This window comes from Merops nubicus, unplaced genomic scaffold, assembly GCF_000691845.1.
Source record: "Merops nubicus isolate BGI_N331 unplaced genomic scaffold, ASM69184v1 scaffold13925, whole genome shotgun sequence".
Classification (NCBI taxonomy): Eukaryota; Metazoa; Chordata; class Aves; order Coraciiformes; family Meropidae; genus Merops; species Merops nubicus.
The window spans coordinates 1-18091 of record NW_008607712.1 but is presented as its reverse complement, the minus strand read 5'-3'; the positions used below and the strand labels follow the sequence as shown (position 1 = coordinate 18091).

Genomic DNA, 18091 nt, shown 5'->3' with positions numbered 1-18091 from the left:
CTTTCCCTAAAAATTTATCTTCTGTTTTGCCTAGCTAAAGTTTTTGAATGCAATACTACCAGGACACAATACCAGGAATGCAATTCCTGCTTGCTTCTTCTTCATCACATTCCCTTCTCTTCCCTCGATTTTTTCCACCCTTTCATTTAATTCTGAAGTAGTAATAGCTCATAGAAGCATAGAATCATTTAGGTTGGAAAAGATCACTAAGATCATTAAGTCAAATTGTTCTCACCTCATGAAATCTTTTTAAATTTTCTCATACATCATTCTGAAATTGTTTCATCTTACTGCCTCTAAATATGTTTTCACCATCCTACATCCATCCATCCATCCATCCATCCATCCATCCATCCATCCATCCTCTTCTCTCTCTTGGCTTTGGTCCTTTTTCTATGAAGAGGTTCTTAAGGAAAAGAGTTTTTGCAACTGATAAGTTTGAAACTGCTAGCCAACTTCAACAGAACTAGTCCAAGGTACAGGAACTGGAGCTAAGCTGGGAAAACTGAGGAAGTGCAAGGGAATAGCAGTGGTTCTAGTACAGGAATTTAGGCTATGTTTTTCAAGTGTTAAGCTATGGGTGTGAATTTAATGAAAATCAGGCTTCAGGTGCTCACAAAATACTGTTTTCTTTAAAGCTGCTACTTCTATCTGAAATTATCCTCTTTCCTTTGCATCAAACATTTTCTGTATTAAACCTCAGCATAAAACAAATTTTGTTTGCTTCTCTGATCACAGTCTTCTATACTTATTGTCTCATTTTGCCTCCAGCGCTATTTAAAATGTCAGGATCCATAACACTCACTAACTTCAGAATCTAGCAGACATGATTTTACATTTGATCCAAGTGTCCTCTCTTTGCTTTCCTTTATCTGTTAGCATCACGCTCCAAGTTTGACTGTTGTAGATTAACCTTTCCTAGGCTAAAAAAATTTACAATATCACTGTGACTGAGTAGCCACTTAAATAAAACTCACAAAATTCACACAATAGAAATTAGCATTTCACTGGCAGTATTTGTAGCAGATGGTTTGCAGAAGTAAGTAGCCCAGGAAGGAAACAGGAACAGCAGATCGCCTGAGTAGACCAGCAGCTAAGCATTACAGCCCCTCCCTCACAGAAAGCCCTCTGTCAAGTCAGTGCCACATGGAGTAACATTAGCAGGTCATCACCTATGATTTCCTGAACTTCATTCTGATTCATAGCTGGTTTTGCTGCTTTATCCTTCGAAGAGGAGGACTTTGCACCCGTCAGGCTGTGTGTAGCCATGTATTCATGTGTATAAAGTGCTTGCATCAAGTCGTTTATAAACTTCTGAGGTTTGCTCTTGTTACAAAGTGCAATCTGCCACTTTTCGATCTTGAACTGGAAGACAAAATTGATCATAGGCATAACTATCACCGTTCTCTAGAAATATTATATAGCATTACTTTTGAAATTTCTTTTTGATTTTCTTTTTTATAAACCAATTTCAAAAGTCATCTCTGCAAAATGCATGCTTGAGAACAATGCTAAACGTGCATACCACTCAGTCTTTGGAACCACACACACAGGTCGATTTTTTTTCAGAAGCAAGTGTGGGCCAGACTAAGGACCCCATTCATCCCAGCAAACACTTCACCAAGTGATCCTTATGACTCACTAGTGGAGACAGGACATGTTCAGACACATCTAAATCCTTCTGCTTGAGCTCCATGCAGGCTGGCAGTGGGTTACTGATGGCATGGATTCTGGGCAGCCTTCAGAGTATGGCACTATGCCCAAGCTAATATTCCTGCCTCCAAGCAGACATGCCCTAAGAACTGTGACATCTGGTCCCAGGCTTTGAGAGCAACTTCCACACACAGCAGTTGTAGAGCCTCAGTATTTGAACACCTCTAATGGGCAATTTTGAGCTGCTTCTATTAAGTCTAAGTTGCTTAGAAAATCAGGTCTTTTTATTTCTCTGAAGATGTTAGGTCAAATTTTGTGTATTGCAATATTCAGCCAAAACATCGTACCTTGGTAATTCTTTATAGAATTCTCTGGTTTTTAGGCCCCCATGACAACACACGAGAATGATTTCCACTGACTGGCATGACTCAGTGCATAAGAATGTTTACAGAAGTTGTGAATGCAGAAGCTAGAATTATTCTTTTGGTTGCATCTTTATATTTTTCATGTACAGCCTCTGTGCCTCAGATTTCTCAGTTATGCTCTGTTATAATTACAGAGAACAGAGGAACATCTTTATTTAGTATCTCTTTATATAGGTATTTCCAGTGTCTGGAACAAGAGCAGAAACACACCATTCTCCATTTACTTATTAACAGCTTAAACAGACTGATGTTTTTTTCCTTAGACAGTTTCTGAAACACTACCATTCCCCTTTGGCACTCAAAACATTAGGCTGGAAGCTATCTCCCTAGGTATCAGTATTTTCTTCATGCATCCACACTATGCCCTTAGTCACAGATGTGCAAAGCCAACAAAATCAAAGCAAGCTTGAGTGTGTACCCACACACTGAGTTAAGGCCAGGGTTTCTCATGGAAAGAGCCTTCTGCACAAAGGAGCTTGTTAGTCATGGCATCAACTGATTGATGATAAAATTGTTTTTACTGATGCTTATGTTTTATATTTGTTATACTGTAACAGTAAAATTTGTACTGCATAAAGATTTTCTTTTTATGCCTGAAATTGGCTTTTAACTGACCTGCTTTTCATTCTGTTGCTCCTCATCTTCCACATTCAAAGTTACTGGTGAGCTGGAATTACTATGCATAGCTGCATATGAATCTGCTAACGGGTTGCCAGATGCCTTCCAAACAGCATGTGAATGCAGACTGGACGTAGATGATGTCACTCCCCCTTTGAGCAGTGCTTCAGCCATCCCTACCAGTTCCTCAAAATGGGTGACTGCCTGTGGCAACACTGAAATCAAATGCAAAGTGAGGAGTGAACCAGTAATTTAAGCTTTCAGACTCTAATTACATAGGCATGTATATTTTTGCAATTAGATTCCTGTCATAATGCAAAAGAGTCAAAGTAATCAGCAAAGATGCTGTAATAGACTTTTTTCTTATTCTCTCAAATGTTTTCCTGCCATCCTGCTATTCCCACCCATGAAGATCTGGCCTCTGTTCATAGAATAGGATAGATCAGTTCTCTGCAAGGCTAAGAGAAACCATTAGTTTATGCCCATCATGGCATTAAGCAGGCTACTTCTCTTTTTTCTTTTTGCTATCTTAAAATCTCTGCACGTCTGTAAAGCTACTGAATATGGGCTAAGTAGTGTTATGTCTGATTTTTTTTTTCTTCAAATAAGTGGCAGAAAAAGACTGCATAGACTTTTTTCCTCTTTTTTTTTTATCTACAGAGAATATATTTAAAATAACCTTTTCTCCAAGCAATATTCATTTTCAAATATAAGCTTTCATTAAGTCCATTAAGAAGAATATATTCAGAGCAAAAAGGATGCAAGAGATGAAGAATGAGGAAGATACAGAATCACCAGATTACAGAAAATACTGTAAAAGACTAACACAAGTGCTTAAGTTGCAAGGAAAATGATCCTAAATGGTTAAGAAAACTTGTCAGACGGTAACAAAATATTTAAAAATACTGTTCAGAAAGGCAGAGATGAATGATTCAAACCAAGATGAATAACATATGGGATGGAATCAGGTGAGCAATTAAACAGATGAGCACTTGTAAACTCATATGACAATAAAATAGAAAATAGATATTAGGCTCTCCTGGTCTGGTATGATGTAGCTGGCAAAGGGAAGGAGCACATCTTTAAACCTTCTTCATTCACTCATGTTTTGATATTTTGCATTCGGTCTTGTTTGCCTCAGAGTAATGGACAGGGACAAGTAAGAGTGGCTTCAGAGATGATCACTAAGTGATGAAGGATTCACTTACAGAAGCAGAAAATGGTTCGCTTCTGGGAAAGGACTAAATTTACTGCACTTGGAGCTAACACAGATTATCAGTCATGAGGAACTACCAAAGTAATTAGGAATGAAATAATTCCAGAATAAATAAAAATTCAGTACATCAAGAGAGACTGCTAATAAATAAGGTTAGCTGGGCTGGTCAGTGGAGTGTTTGAGCTTAGCCGATGGTTACACATGGCACACAGTAAGGGCCTCTTGGGAGCAACTGACAGGATTTAGACAGATGTTTTCCATTTCCAACTCCATGATTGTGTGGCCTCCATGTAAGACAGTTTTTTCTAAGTGCTGCTGGAATTAAATGTTGCCGTGTATCAAAGACTTTGATGCTAATAGTAGGCCTTGATCATGTCAAGTGCTTGAGCATCCATAATTCCCATCCAAATGGCCTCTTATAAATCAAGCTTTTCATGACCTTCAGGCTTTCCTCTTCATCAAAACAATTCCCCTGACTTTACCTTGAAGCATCACCAGGGACTGCCTTAAGCGGCAATTTTCTCTCATGGTGTCTGTCAGCTTCCTCTTGAGACTTTTTATTTTGGCACACAGTTCTACCTTGGATAGTTGAAATAAAGGCTCTTCATCATCACTGCTACTTTCACTGTACAGAAAGTTGCTTCCTGAATATGGTTCTCTCTGAAAAAAAATAAACCCGTGCTATCTAGAGCAATAATATAAAATTAAAGCACTAAAACTAACATTCAATATCTGTTTTAATCAGCATATTCTCTTTGCACACAGAATGTATAAACAGACTTAGTGCATTTTAATAATGCCTGTTACTGAACATAGCTGCTACCATTCCTATTAAAATTAAAATGTCAGTGTAATATGTAACCATTAAGTACTTCTCTCCCTGTTCTCCACTCACCAGTTTTCTAAGACAGAATCTTTTCAAACCATTAACTTCACTAAACCAAAAATGTTAAGCCTCCCTCAGCAAATATACATATGAGTTTGCATTTTCCTAATGTATTAAAATTGCTCAAGATGAGATATTTACCTGTTTGTTAATTAAAGATGTTTCAAGCTGACTCAGGATGTTGTCAGGAGCAGATGCCTGCAATGATTTCTTTCTTTTTATGTGCTTCATCATCTTCCCCTGTAAACAAGAGCATAGTAGTACCTTGGCATTCCCATAGAGCCTTTCATTACCATATCTCACGGTATACCAGAAACTTATTCATGGTGCACTTGACATTCCTGGTTAGTATTTTTGAAATATATGTTTCCCTATGTTTTGTCACTGCAGATCTCAGCACAATTAAGAGCTTGGAAAAGCTGATTCATTCCCTCTCTTACGCAGTGGTCAGATTTCTGTCTTAGGGGAGACAATGTAATGGAGCTACAGAGCATCCAAGTCGTGAGTAACACTTTTCTCTTTAAATAGCAATGGATAAAATCTGTTGGCCTAACTAAGTACTCTGATAGGTTATTATGCTGAGGTACCATGTGAAGACTGCCTGTATTCCTACCTTTGCTATACATATGTTGTGTATTATATTGTGAGGAACCAATAGTCACAGTCTATTTCATTCCATTATGAGCCCATAAATACAGAAACTCACCTGTTCTTTATCCAGGTCACTGTCCTCACTTTCTGAGAATATCATTTCTATCCTCTTCCTCTTCTCTTTTCCAAGCACTTGTATTTTTGTTATTTCATCTGCTTGTAATATCCTTTGCATCATTTCCACCAGCTCCTGGGGGTCATCTGAAGTGACGGGAAAAAAGCATAGAAAATCAGGTATACCAATACCTTACAACCAGATTAAAATTTCACCAGACAAATGCTCTGGAACTCCACTCACCACTCATGTACACAACTTTGACCAGGTGCTTTTCTGTCTTTCTTTCTCCCACAGGCCAGTTCACTAGCACGTGCTCATTTGGTTTCAGAAGCCTTTCTAGTTCGTTGTCATCACTGGGGAGGTCCTGTATCCACGAAGTCTCTCCGATTTGCAGTGAATTATCATTTACAAAATCAAACAGTGTGAATTTTTTCATTGTTAAGTGGTTTTCTTGTCACACAGACACTGCCTGCAGAATGTCATAGGAACAATAGCTGTTAACATGTCATGCCACAGCAATGTTACAAAAATACTTTAAAAAGCCCTAAACAACCCTCCTATTCCTGGATATTGGTAATTCCCTTGCATGAAAATATCCTAGATAAGGAAGTGAAAACTAGCCAAGCAGCATGCTACAGCTCCACTGAAAGATGGGAGATGTTCTGCTCAATACCTGTACATCAGACAGTTGCCTCCAAAACTATGCACAGAAAACTTGTGGAGCCCTTGCTTCCATATTACCACCATATTTAATCTAACTCCTGGCTCTGTTACTACCACACATGCTCCAACAAAAGTTTTCAGAAAAGTTTACCTCTGCCAAAAAGATACAGGTGTGATAAAAACTTTCCCTAGAATAAAGAAAAAGTGCTAGCTATACATGCTATTAAAGAGTGATGTGTGACTTCCAGGGCTGTATTAATCAGCTCATGGGCAGCAAGATGTACAACTGCAGTCACAGAAAAACAACCCAGAACAACTGACTGGGTGAGACATGACACATTCTGGCAGAGGAAAACTTGACATGCAAAAGAAATGACTGGAAGAGAGCTGGGCTGCTTCATGAAGAGTAACTGCAACAAGAAGAACCCAACCCCAAATAAACAGCTAAATCCTTTATTTACATAAAACAATATTTTAAAGCAAAGGAACATTTCTGGGCTTTTTGAAGTTCTACACTGAGAACAAGTCAAACTTTGTGCTTTGTTTCTCTAATTAAGCTGATACACCTGACAGGAAAGTGTGAAGTGTAACATACGTTGCTAAACTCTACTGGAAATGTAACCAGTTCATTTAAATGTTTCCATTATACTCAGAGAAGATATTATCTACTTTAAAATTATTAAATCAGATAAACCAAATAAATAGAAGATTTGATTTTGTGAAACCTTGATCTTCGTTCCAACAACCATACGGTTTAGCCTGTCAGTTCATAGAGGTGAAGTACTTCTACAGAGCTGGAAACTCATGAATCCCCAGATGTGACAGCGTAATTTGTGATTTACTTGGCCTCAATCAGTCAGAACCAAATCTAGTGCCTCATGCAGAGGCTGTCAAAAAGGTAACTCGGAGCTAGGAAAGGAGAATTATACGAGGCTGTTATGTCAAAATGAGAAATTCTGGCTGCAGTGCTCTAAGAAGCAATGTCAGTTTGTTTGCAGAAGCCCAGCTCACCACTATTCACCATGTCTGTGCTCCACCTCAACAGAGCTGGCTTTTCACACAAGGGTGAACTGGTTAATTGGTGAAAGACAGCTCCACTCTTGTCAGTATGTTCACTGATACAATGGGGCAAGCAGCGCAAGAAATCACCATTAATTAAAAAGAGTATTAAATCATGCTTTTATGAGATCTGAGTGTGATAGCAGTAGGATTGTTAAGTACTGCCCTGCTGAAGAAAGGAGACCATGTTTGCGAGAATTCATAGGAATTTTCTTTAAAGAGTTAGAAAGAGAGGAAACATCCATCCCATCTAAATTCTGGAAAGGACGCACCCTGAATAACTACGCCTGGCATGAATCACCAGAGGCCTCATTCTGCCACCAATCCATGCCAAGTGGATCCTCATGCCACAGACAGGGATCAGTCAAATTAATAACCCTAGGGACAAAGCAGAACCCAAAGGAAGAAAAGTTTCAGCACTGACCTTCACTGGGATAGGTGAGGTCCAAAATGAAATGGCATGCTTGTCTGAACAACAATATACCAGACTTGAAACTGCTGGTGTAGGCAATCACATTGGGCACACATATTCCTCCTCCTTTTTCAAAATGCTTTTGAGTATATAGCCCAGTCAATGTAACATTTCTCATCTAGCACAAAGATGTTAACTTCTGCTTCTGATCAACCCAGCACAGCAATCCCCATCACCCAGTTCTTTGCTTCTCAAATGAAGTACTTGGAGCTTTCTCCTCCTCGGCCCTTGACAGTTGGAAGCTACTTCATTACCCTCCTAAAAGCCCACGAAAGATCAAAAGAAAAGCATCAAAGTTAGGGCTGCCAGTGTGCTAAGATTAACAGCTGATTGACAGGCTTCTTTTTTTTTTTTTAATCTCCCTGTAGTCCTCTAATAGTCTGTATGTCGCCTTTCATTTTGTATGGAGGCAAATATTCTCTGAGCCATGGGACATTCTTGTGGTCTGTGCTTGTACAGGGTTAGCAAGCCAGCCTGGAATTTCCAAGGATGCATTGAATGCACAGGCTGTTCACAGCTTGGAGGGTAAATGATGACTCCCCACAGCACTGGGGCTATTCACGTACACGCTGTGCTAACACTCTGCACATCAGTAACAAGTCCAACAGCTTTTGGAAGGTATCAAACTTGTATATGTGCTATACAGCTTGAGTCAATGGACATGTGGATTTCTGGATGTCCAGAGCCCACAACAGCAGCCTGGTGCCACCGCTAAACGCTGTGAAGGCCATGGCCAGCAAAATCTTTACACCAGACAGGCACTTGAATCCATGAAAGTGTATCCTGCCACTCAAAGCTAGGGACAATTCCATAAAGCACTTTAGAGCTATGAAGATTCTTGCCTGTGGTGAGAGGGTGTACTGCTAAGCAGCGGAATTGATTTCACCAAGAGTCTTAACAGCTGCCCAGTTAAAAAATAAGCTACACAGGATGCTGAGAGAAATAAGGAATGGATTTCACAAATAGTCATTGGGGAAGGATTGAGTCAATCTGCTCCTTCAGCTCCTGGCAAAGTCCAAAAGACTCCTAGAAGCTTTCCAAGGCTTGTGCTCAATCTTGTTGCTCCTGCAGCTTTTGAAGGGGCCAAGGCAGGAACACAGTTGTGGGGCAGCAACAGGGACTGGCCAGGTCCCCTCTTCTCTGCCACAGCTCTGCTGGGCAACAGTTCAACTGCTTCCATTACTGATAAAATAATGAAGTTATTGCATTGCCAAATAAAAAGAGGAGAGCACTATAGTTGATGGTTAGTATTTTGCTGTTATGGCACTATGGCTTCAGCTCCTGCAGGAGACATTAATCCAACTATGTCTTTTCACAAAATTTATTGTGACAATCCATGGGCCCTGGGGATAATACCTAACTGTCTGCTGGCATCATCTCTAGCCAGTGATTAAAGGGAATGGAGAGGCTAGAACAAAATGTCTCTAACGAGGAAAAAGAACAGCAAAATACTCTGCTTACTGGAAGAGAAGTCCTGCAGTGTTTTCTCACCCTGTTCTCCCACTGGAGACAATGTGAACCTCGTCTGAGTCAGGACTGCTGCAGATGCCTCTCTAGAAATGTTTTATTTGCCAAAACAGATCAAAGGCAAAATATACTGCATCATCAGGGAAAAAAAAAAAAAAAAAAAAGAACCAACCTGGGGAGTGGGATTAATTGTACCAAACTCTTACTGCCTTAAAAGTGAGAGGTTGTCTAGCCATGTTTGGCTCAGTCACCACAGAAAGAGGTGATTCATCTCACCCTAAGAGATGTATCTAAAAGATGGCGGATGACTTACTGTCTGGGAGAGTCTGTTCCTCTCCACCAACTATTCAGTGACTGTACAGGAATAGGCAGGTTTCCTTAGAGAAGCTGGCTTGGTCCAACCCATCCTGTATTAGCTTTTTCTATTTTTTTAATAGATTTTGAATAGTAGGATAGATTCCAGTAGACCTTCTGCTATAGGGAGCCAAAAAGGTGGAGTATGGGATATCTGGTTCTTTGTTTTAAAACTTTCTAACACAGTTCTGCAAGTTGTCAAATAAAATTTCTGACAGCGAGTGCTCTGTTCAGTGGTGTAACTGGAAGATATATAATTGTTCACAGACATTACCCTGTGTGCAGCTACTAACCACAGAGACAGACTTATATAACATTTGAAAGCCACTTATGTTTTGCAAGTTGCTTAATTCTATTGTATCTCCATTTGAAAACACTAGCTAGTTACTTGAGAAGTATAGAAAAGCAAATTTATGATTTTTCACTGTTCTAAGACACAAATCTATCTTTACTTCCTCTAAAAGCAGGTAATTTGTAAAAGGAGGAAAAAAAAAAGGAAGCAGCCACTGACTTTTAGAGCTCTGCAGAGGAAACATTAATTGGACCCTTAATTTTTACAAACATGTTAACACCTCACATTCTGCACAGATGCTACAAATTTGCACACAAGATATTGCTTCTAAGCAACCCAAAAAGCCAGAACCAGCCCCCACCCCCAACACAAAAGCAATTTAAAGACATATCTCACCCTTTTACTGACATAATCTGTTCCATTCAGCCGAAAAGTTGGCAGATGGCATGCTGAGATCACTATTCCTCTCTCCTTTCAGTAAATGCAGTGTGAAGTATTACAAATTTACAACATGAGATTGTAGGCCCACTCAATGGGCTTGTCTCTACTGGCCTAAACCAGGGCTTTGCTGACGATTTCATCAAAACAAGAAACTGTAGCACAACTGTGCAACACAGATCCATAATAAAAGATTAACATATTATCTATCCTCTACATTTTCCTTGGGAAAAACAAAACAAAACAACAAACTTTAATGGGCTAGAATTTTACCTACCTGACTCAAAAGTATTTATTTAGGACAGTAAACACAATGTTGGTGTAAAACTCTTGGGCTGTCCTGACATCTCAAAATTCCTAGTTCTCTGTAGGAAGTGTGTGATGGAAAACATGACCATATTTAAATCTGTTATACACTCTGTTGTGGGTTCTAATCTTATCACTCTAAAAAAAAAAAGTAAGATTTACTAATGATCTCAGTGGAATTAGGCACTGTTAGAAGAACACAGAAGGGTTGCTACTGCTCAAAAGATTTACAGTGTGATATCTTAGTCAATTTGGGGGAAAATATGACTTAAAAGCACAAATCTGCTGCTCTCAGCTGAGAAATACAGAGCACAGATTTTTCCGGGATCATCAGTATCACTGTGTTCCCAAGTCAGACGGAAGTCTGGGGGAGCATCTATCAGAACATTACTGCAACTTTCAAGACCATAAATGCATAGTAATGATCCCACTTGTCTTATAGGAAGGATAAAATGACATGATCTTTATTACTGACATCCAACAGCTCACTTCCTGACTATAGATCACTATCCTGGTGTGACTAGCTATGACATAATCCGAGGTACTTTTCTAAGAAGTGATGCTATTCATGGTAAACCAACATCTATTGGCTCTACTTACACTGATCACCTCGCTGACATCAAAGCTTCAGCAGCAGTTACAATCCACAGGATTATAGACAGAATGTGGCTTATGACTTGTCCCACATGCTAAAATCCATTTGAGTGACCTGAGGAATTAATGAAGCCATAATAATGGCTAATTTTTCACAGCAGTGTCTTCCGTGCTTTGAAATTTAGCGACCTAAAAGTTCTAGAAAATAGCACTTACACCTAAATATGCCAAAGTCCTTTGTAGGACTGTGGCTGAAATCAAAAGATTGAAGAAGTTTATTAGAAAAGTGATGATTTCTACATCAAACTATTAATCTTATTTGTAATACTGAGTGATAGGAGAGGATGAATAATGAATTTATTAATCAGATATACTTAGTATGTCTAGAAGTACTAATGTTTGTTCTAACTAATAAATCAACCAACTAACATTGAAACATTTTAATAAATTAAATAAATTTAATAATAGCAACCAGGCACCATTATTGGGCTTTCAGGACAGGATTTGGTTCTAGATTCAGATGCCTACATTTAGGTGTCACTGGTGCACCAGGTATTTAAGTTATCACGGTAATCACCGGAGATCTAGGAACCAGTTTGGCTTCCTAAATGCAGGTGTCTAGTGCCATTGTCCTCTGGCATTCTGCTTGGCCTTCAGCTGCTACTCCAGTAGTGCAAATCTCCCACAGGTCCTTTATCACAACTGCCATCCCCTTGGAGAGGTCTCAGCCTTGAGCAACTCCAGCACTTGTAAGAGTCAAGCCTCTACTGAACACAATGAAAGCTCCATGGAGAGCAAGTCAGCTTATTTCAAATGCTCTAGGGCTTAATTTAGTTGCCTAAAAAGAAATGCATGGTGTGAGCTTAGATACCATTATTACACCTGGCCTCTAACTGCCTCTTCTGATGGGTGCATACCTCACATAGGGCCTAGACCCTCCTGCAGGCCCATGAGGGTGCTTATTAAATCAGGCACCTCAAATGGCACTCAATACATAAATTTAGGGAAGCAAATTGTTCTCTGGGCCCCAACAACTGAAGGAAGTTTAAACAGGAGCTTAGATACCTCACATGCCTATAAACCACATAGGTTTGTTTACTTGTATTTTAATCCTACACAGTGAAAGATCCCCATAAAGATAACAAGAAGCCATATAACAAGATCTACGAAATGATCTTAATTCTACATCACAGATTAATATCATTATTAAATATCTATTTCACAGCTGACATGGAAAAACAATACCCACTTTGATTTGCTTGTTCACAAGTGCCATGCTCAACAAAATCTATTAATATACAGACCAACAAATATCTCTTTATTTTTTAAACTGGATGACAGTATCTAAGCTACAAGAATTTGAATTGTCACATGAAAACTTTTTCCATACAGGTTAATATATTCAAACTCTTAGAAGCAGTAAGCAGCCTAGGAGGAGAATAAAGTCAGCGTGGCTTTGTAGAGTTCAACACTTGGTCATACTCATGCTGACCTGGCTTGGGGAATTCAACACAACATGTTAACAGCTTCCAAATTGTAAAGGTTAAAGACCAGTGATGTATTTTTATGATATATTAGACATTTACTTTGTCTAAAGATGTTTATGGGAAGGCAACATCATTAGGGAAAGTTTAACCACAAGCAAACGTGCTGAGCTGCAAAAACCGTGCACTTGCTCTAGGTAACAGCCCAAGCAGTCAAATACCCTTATCCTAAAATGCTGAAAAAAAATGTCAGATGTGCTTGCTATATGCAACTAATGTACTTTCAAATTGGACTTGTTCAAACAAACTCTCTGATAACCTGATGTGAGAATTTATAAGATGCATCTTACCCTTTTTATAAGGTGGCATAAAGCATCTTATCTCTTTTGAAAAGCTGTGCTGCCCCAAAGCATTACTATTGGGGTAACTTTCTCCCTCCAATTCTAAGAGCATAGAAATGAAATAGCAGCTAGGAAGTTCCAGGTTTGAGCTCTGGTCAGTATTTAATGATCTAGCAGCATCTTAACTGTCATTATTCATATGTCTTTATTTGCTGTCAGAGGTGAGTGATGATAGATGAGAAGTCATGCCTGAATACTGAATTCAGTTAATACTGAAAGTACCTGCTCTTTTACTCCAAAGTTCTTCCTCAACTGCTCTGTTTTTGCAGCATGTTCATAGGAGGAAATGAACTTGATGATCTCTAGTTTAAAAAAAAAAAAAAGTCTATTAAGAAGGTCATGATCTAGAACAGGCGACATATACATTGTCCTCTTACTCCAGGGAATATTACTGCAACTAAGAGCAGTTCTGCATGCACTTAAGAGAATTGACAGAAGGGCATTCTCCCTAAAAGGATAACAACCTCAACCCTTATTAGAGCTATTTTTTCCCCCTCTTGTAAAATTAGATGTCTTTTTAGTGCATGTAGTTCAACCTAACTTTGTAAATTAATATAAAAACTCAATGACCATTGTTGTCTATCAGTCTGAAACAATCTTTAAACAACTTCCAATTATATACATGAAATACTAATGAAGTGCAATTCCCTCTGGGATGTAAGGCCACATTCAGATTGACAACTGCTACATTAAACACTGCCAAAAATGAATACAGAGCAAATTTTAACCAAGGACAAAGGGGCATACTACTGCGGTAATAAAAAAAAGCAAGCCATAGGAGCTTTAGCAGTATATTTCCATCTAGGTTCAAGATCAGCCTCTCTGTCTGCAAAGTCAATTTATGCCCACAGAATTCCTGCCAGCATTTTTCCAGCAACACTGTAATCCGTGAGTACACAACTGCATGGCTCGTATTCCATTCGATTTACATTCAGTCTAATAAACAGAGGGAATCAAAACATGCAAGTCGTGTGCACTGATGAACCTGCAAAATAAGGACTATCACCTCTGCATATATCAAGCAGACAGGAATTAGGTTCTACATGGTCACCTAAGATACCTACAGATGGCAAAATGTTCCAGTCATGGAGGGGTCTAGTCTGTAGCACTGGAATCACACACTTTGGTCTTGGGTAAATCATACAACCTTTACAGTTTAGCTTCTGTTTTCAAAGGATCTGAAATATTAATACATATTTACCCAATTTCAAGGATATTGGGAGAATTAACTAATGCTGGTGTGCGTTCCAAACATACCAAGCGCTGTATAGAGCAAATGATTTAACAAGTTTTGCAGAACAAAGAGGTGCCATAAACTTGCTGAATTTAGAATGTATCATTTCACATAACAGGTTTGAGTTTTTTTAATGTGGTGCCTATCAAGCTGGAAATTGTTATTCTTTTAGTTGAGGGCTGTATTTTATAAGGTTTAATTATCTACCAGAAGCTCCCACATCTTCTCATATATCATGCTTAAATTGCTAGGAATCAGCCTGAGGACAGCATGTAACCTGTGAGTAGAATACTGAGAGGGAAAGTCAATTATTTCATTGAACAAAGTTGGTAATACTCAGAGACTATGATATTTTCTGTATTTACATTGCTTGCTTCTGTTTTTTTACTGGATTTTCCTTGGTTTCTGTTTGATTTTAAAAAACAACAACAACAACAACAAAAAAACCCCAAATACTTTGTTAAGCAGTATTAGATGACTACAGATGACTGCTTAAATGGCTACTTACCTACAGTTGTAATTTTATCAGAGTATTTCACTTAATGATAATGAATTAGTAGAAACATAGTCCTTAAAGCACACACATACACACACACAAGTGAAAGGAAACAATCTTACCCTTTCACTTACTCTGAAACTCTTTTGAAATCATATTATGTATCATCTCCTACTCTCATGTCCACATCACCAGCTCTAGCATGTGACCTTCTTCTTTTGGCTCATTGATACACAGAAGCTTGTAATTGCAAAATGAGGTCCACAAGGCCTGAATCTGTAGGAGCAGAGAGGTGCCCTTGCAGAACTGTTGAGTACCCTTGAATCCCACAGATATGTTGGTCAGCAGAACTCTGCAGACATGGTTTCTCCACTTGAAATACCATTACAAATTATTTTTGCAAATTTTTTTTCTCTTTTCACTTGTGCTACTTAGCTGGGATTTTTAGTTTCTTCTAAAACGCATAAATTATAAAGGAAAATGTACCAGTTCATCGATTGGACTGTGATGTGGCACGCAGAGTACGGGTGAGGGAAGCAGGTATCTCTGCCTTCAACCTTGCTGGGCAAGACTGCTAAGTCAGCACAGGTTATCATGAGAGACTGACGGAAAGAATATTTTAGGTCAACACTGCCTTGTCTCCCAGCAGGAGAGCTGCTGCTGCTACAACACATTCCCTGCTCAACGCTTCCATTAAACTGCACAAGTTTGACATACTTTCCATGCAGTTTCCCTTCCTCACACAGCTCGGGAGGAGAGGTAGACAACTGCATTCAAGAGCAACTGCAGCCAGGGAAATATCTTCCTGTCCCTTTACATTGCAAATGTTTGCTGGCAGCCTCTCTTCTGCGGAGTCTCTGAAGCAAAACTTTCCTTTTTCATCTCTCTGCCCAAGTACTTATCACCACCTCCACCCTCAGCATTGCTCAAGCAAAAGGCTGCTTTCAAACCTCCTGATGAAAACTTCAGCTATGCCCATGACTTTGTCACTGTCCTGTCTCCCTGTGATCCCCATCAAAACAAGCATCTGCAGGAAATCACCTCCCACCTTCTCACATCTCTGCCAAAGTGTGGCCACATCACACATACTCTGAAACAGCATCAGTAGCCCTTATTTATTTCAGGGTTGACAGCTTCCTTCCTAGATTATAAAACCCTTTTTTGGACTTGACCCAGCCTCTCAACAACTTAGACCCGTTTTTCTGACCTCCCTTCCCATTCCACATGCTCTTGTCACAGTCTCAAGACTTCATTACCTTCTTTTACTTCCTCTTCTCTGAAATAACTTCACCTCCAGGACTCCCCTTCTGAGGTCAAATCTCAGCTGAGAGGTTTTGTTTTAACCTTCTCTCTTCATTCCTTTTCTCTTCTCTGTTTATCATCCTTAAAATTTATAAAAAGTTCCCTGAAAAACATTCTGTAAAGATGCTCAGATTAAAAATTCTACACGTATAAAACTTCTTTTAGTTTCTCTTTGTTACCATTGAGGGGGGGGGGAGGGCTGGGGGGAAATCCACCCACATGTAGTTTGCTTATTTTTCATGTGAAATAACTTCAGCAACTTAAACTTTATTCACCACGGAGGTAAGATTTTAACCACACTACCAAACCCCACAGTATTTAACAAACACAGAGCAGTACTGAATATAAAGCAAGCCACAGCAGCACTTGGGAATACATGTGAAACAGTTGACTCAGAAGCCTGGAGCAGTAGTTCTCTGGAAAATCATGCATGTCAGCATTTCTTGTACTAAACTGTACTGCCTTATGCACTTGAAAAAAGAGTGAAGCAGTTGTCATGAAATTTATGATATCCTTTTGGCAAAATATCCTCAGGACACCAGTGAGCACTAAGTCTTAGAAGGGAAAAGCAACAAACCTTAAACTAACAGGCTAGCATCAGGGATCAGTCTGTCAAACGTTTTCTAAGCACTGTTACCTGAGAACAATATGACAATAACTCTTCTCTCTGAGTTCTCTGCGATTTGGCATGCAGTCACTGCTGTGCCACTTCTTCCTCTACCATCCCATTCTGAGACAATAAATCAGTGCAGAGCAAAAGGTTTTGAAAAGTTCCCTGCTCCTGCAACACACCGCAGTGAGGCATTGCAGCACGTCGCCGGGGGGATTGCGCCGATGTGCTTCACGTTACGGTGAGGCAGCGTGAGCCCTCCCAATAATCTCCAGGTAATCTGCACTAAAACCATTTTACTGCAGCGTACTGCGGTATTAGGAAAGATTTCAATATTGCACCACGTGATGCAACACAACCTTACAGCATTTGTCAGCTCCTAGGCAGTGAGGGAAAGGTTTAAACCCAAGGCTGCAATGTAGCAGCTTCCCATTTACCAAGTAATACGACAGACTATTTTGGCTCACTGTGTCGGCATATAGTAGGAAACAACACAAAATTCCTAGAATAAATTATTATGGACTTAAAAGCCAACATATTTTATGTCTTTCTTCACTTATTCCCCCTTCCCCCCCCCAGCATCAGGAGAATGTTTCAATGGAAAGAGATTTCCCTAACATTAAGGTTAAAGTGTTTCAATTTTATTATCTCAGTGATAAATGAATTTTAGCATTCTAGAGATAGTTTTTCCTGTTCTTGTTCAAGCTTCAGCAAATATGTTTCTGTCTCTGTCCTTCCAGCTTGCATATTTTGTAGTTGAATTTAAATTTGCACATATGCTTTTCAATATAATTTTATGGCGGTCATATAAAGCAGTAGCATTTCTGTGTTATTCCAATGCTTACAATGAAGATTTTTATTACTTCTACAAAGTTTCAGAAGTGTTCCTTAGATTTATGTGCTGACATCAAAGATGCATGAAGAAAGTATAAATTTTGTCTCAAATTAACCTAACTTCTTCCCTTGTAACCCAGGCAAACACAGTACTGCCAAATAGTAGCTGGATATCTTTCCAGCAGACGATTTTTGTGTCTTTAGTAGTATGCGGGAGTTTAGAACTATACTTTCAAAGACCGCTGAAGCAGCCTTTGGAAGAATGGCGTGTCATCAAAGCAACAGCCACAGAGGTGGCGATAGAGAAGAACTCTTGTCCTTGCAACATGCCCACGCCAGGTTTTTGACGCTGCATGCGACGCATCGGCTCCGGCAAGGCGCAGAAGAGACCCGGGGGAAGGAGCATCCTGCAGTTTGCTGCGGCCCGAGGGAACACGCACGGTGTGGCTCTGTGGCAGCCCCCGCACCAGCCAGCTCCTCGGCGTCCCGCGCCGCCCGGTGTTCGGGCACCGAGGCGCAGGAACGCAGAACCGCGACGAAAGCCGGGGTCGTGCTGAGTCCCGCACCGCTGCCCGCCA

General features: G+C 39.7%; 1 protein-coding gene across 1 annotated transcript in view; it reads right to left on the bottom strand.

Annotated features, from left to right (window-relative positions):
• The window catches only part of BEND6 (BEN domain containing 6), an 8896-nt gene extending 3272 nt beyond the window's left edge, over window positions 1–5624 (bottom strand). Inside the window, exons 1-4 of the mRNA XM_008940038.1 lie at window positions 5505–5624; window positions 4395–4572; window positions 2694–2911; window positions 1173–1365 (exon numbers count right to left, since the gene is read on the bottom strand). Coding sequence (XP_008938286.1) covers window positions 1173–1365; window positions 2694–2911; window positions 4395–4572; window positions 5505–5624 — 709 coding nt within the window. The remainder of the gene's footprint in view (window positions 1–1172; window positions 1366–2693; window positions 2912–4394; window positions 4573–5504) is intronic.
• Window positions 5625–18091: the final 12467 nt, after the last annotated feature.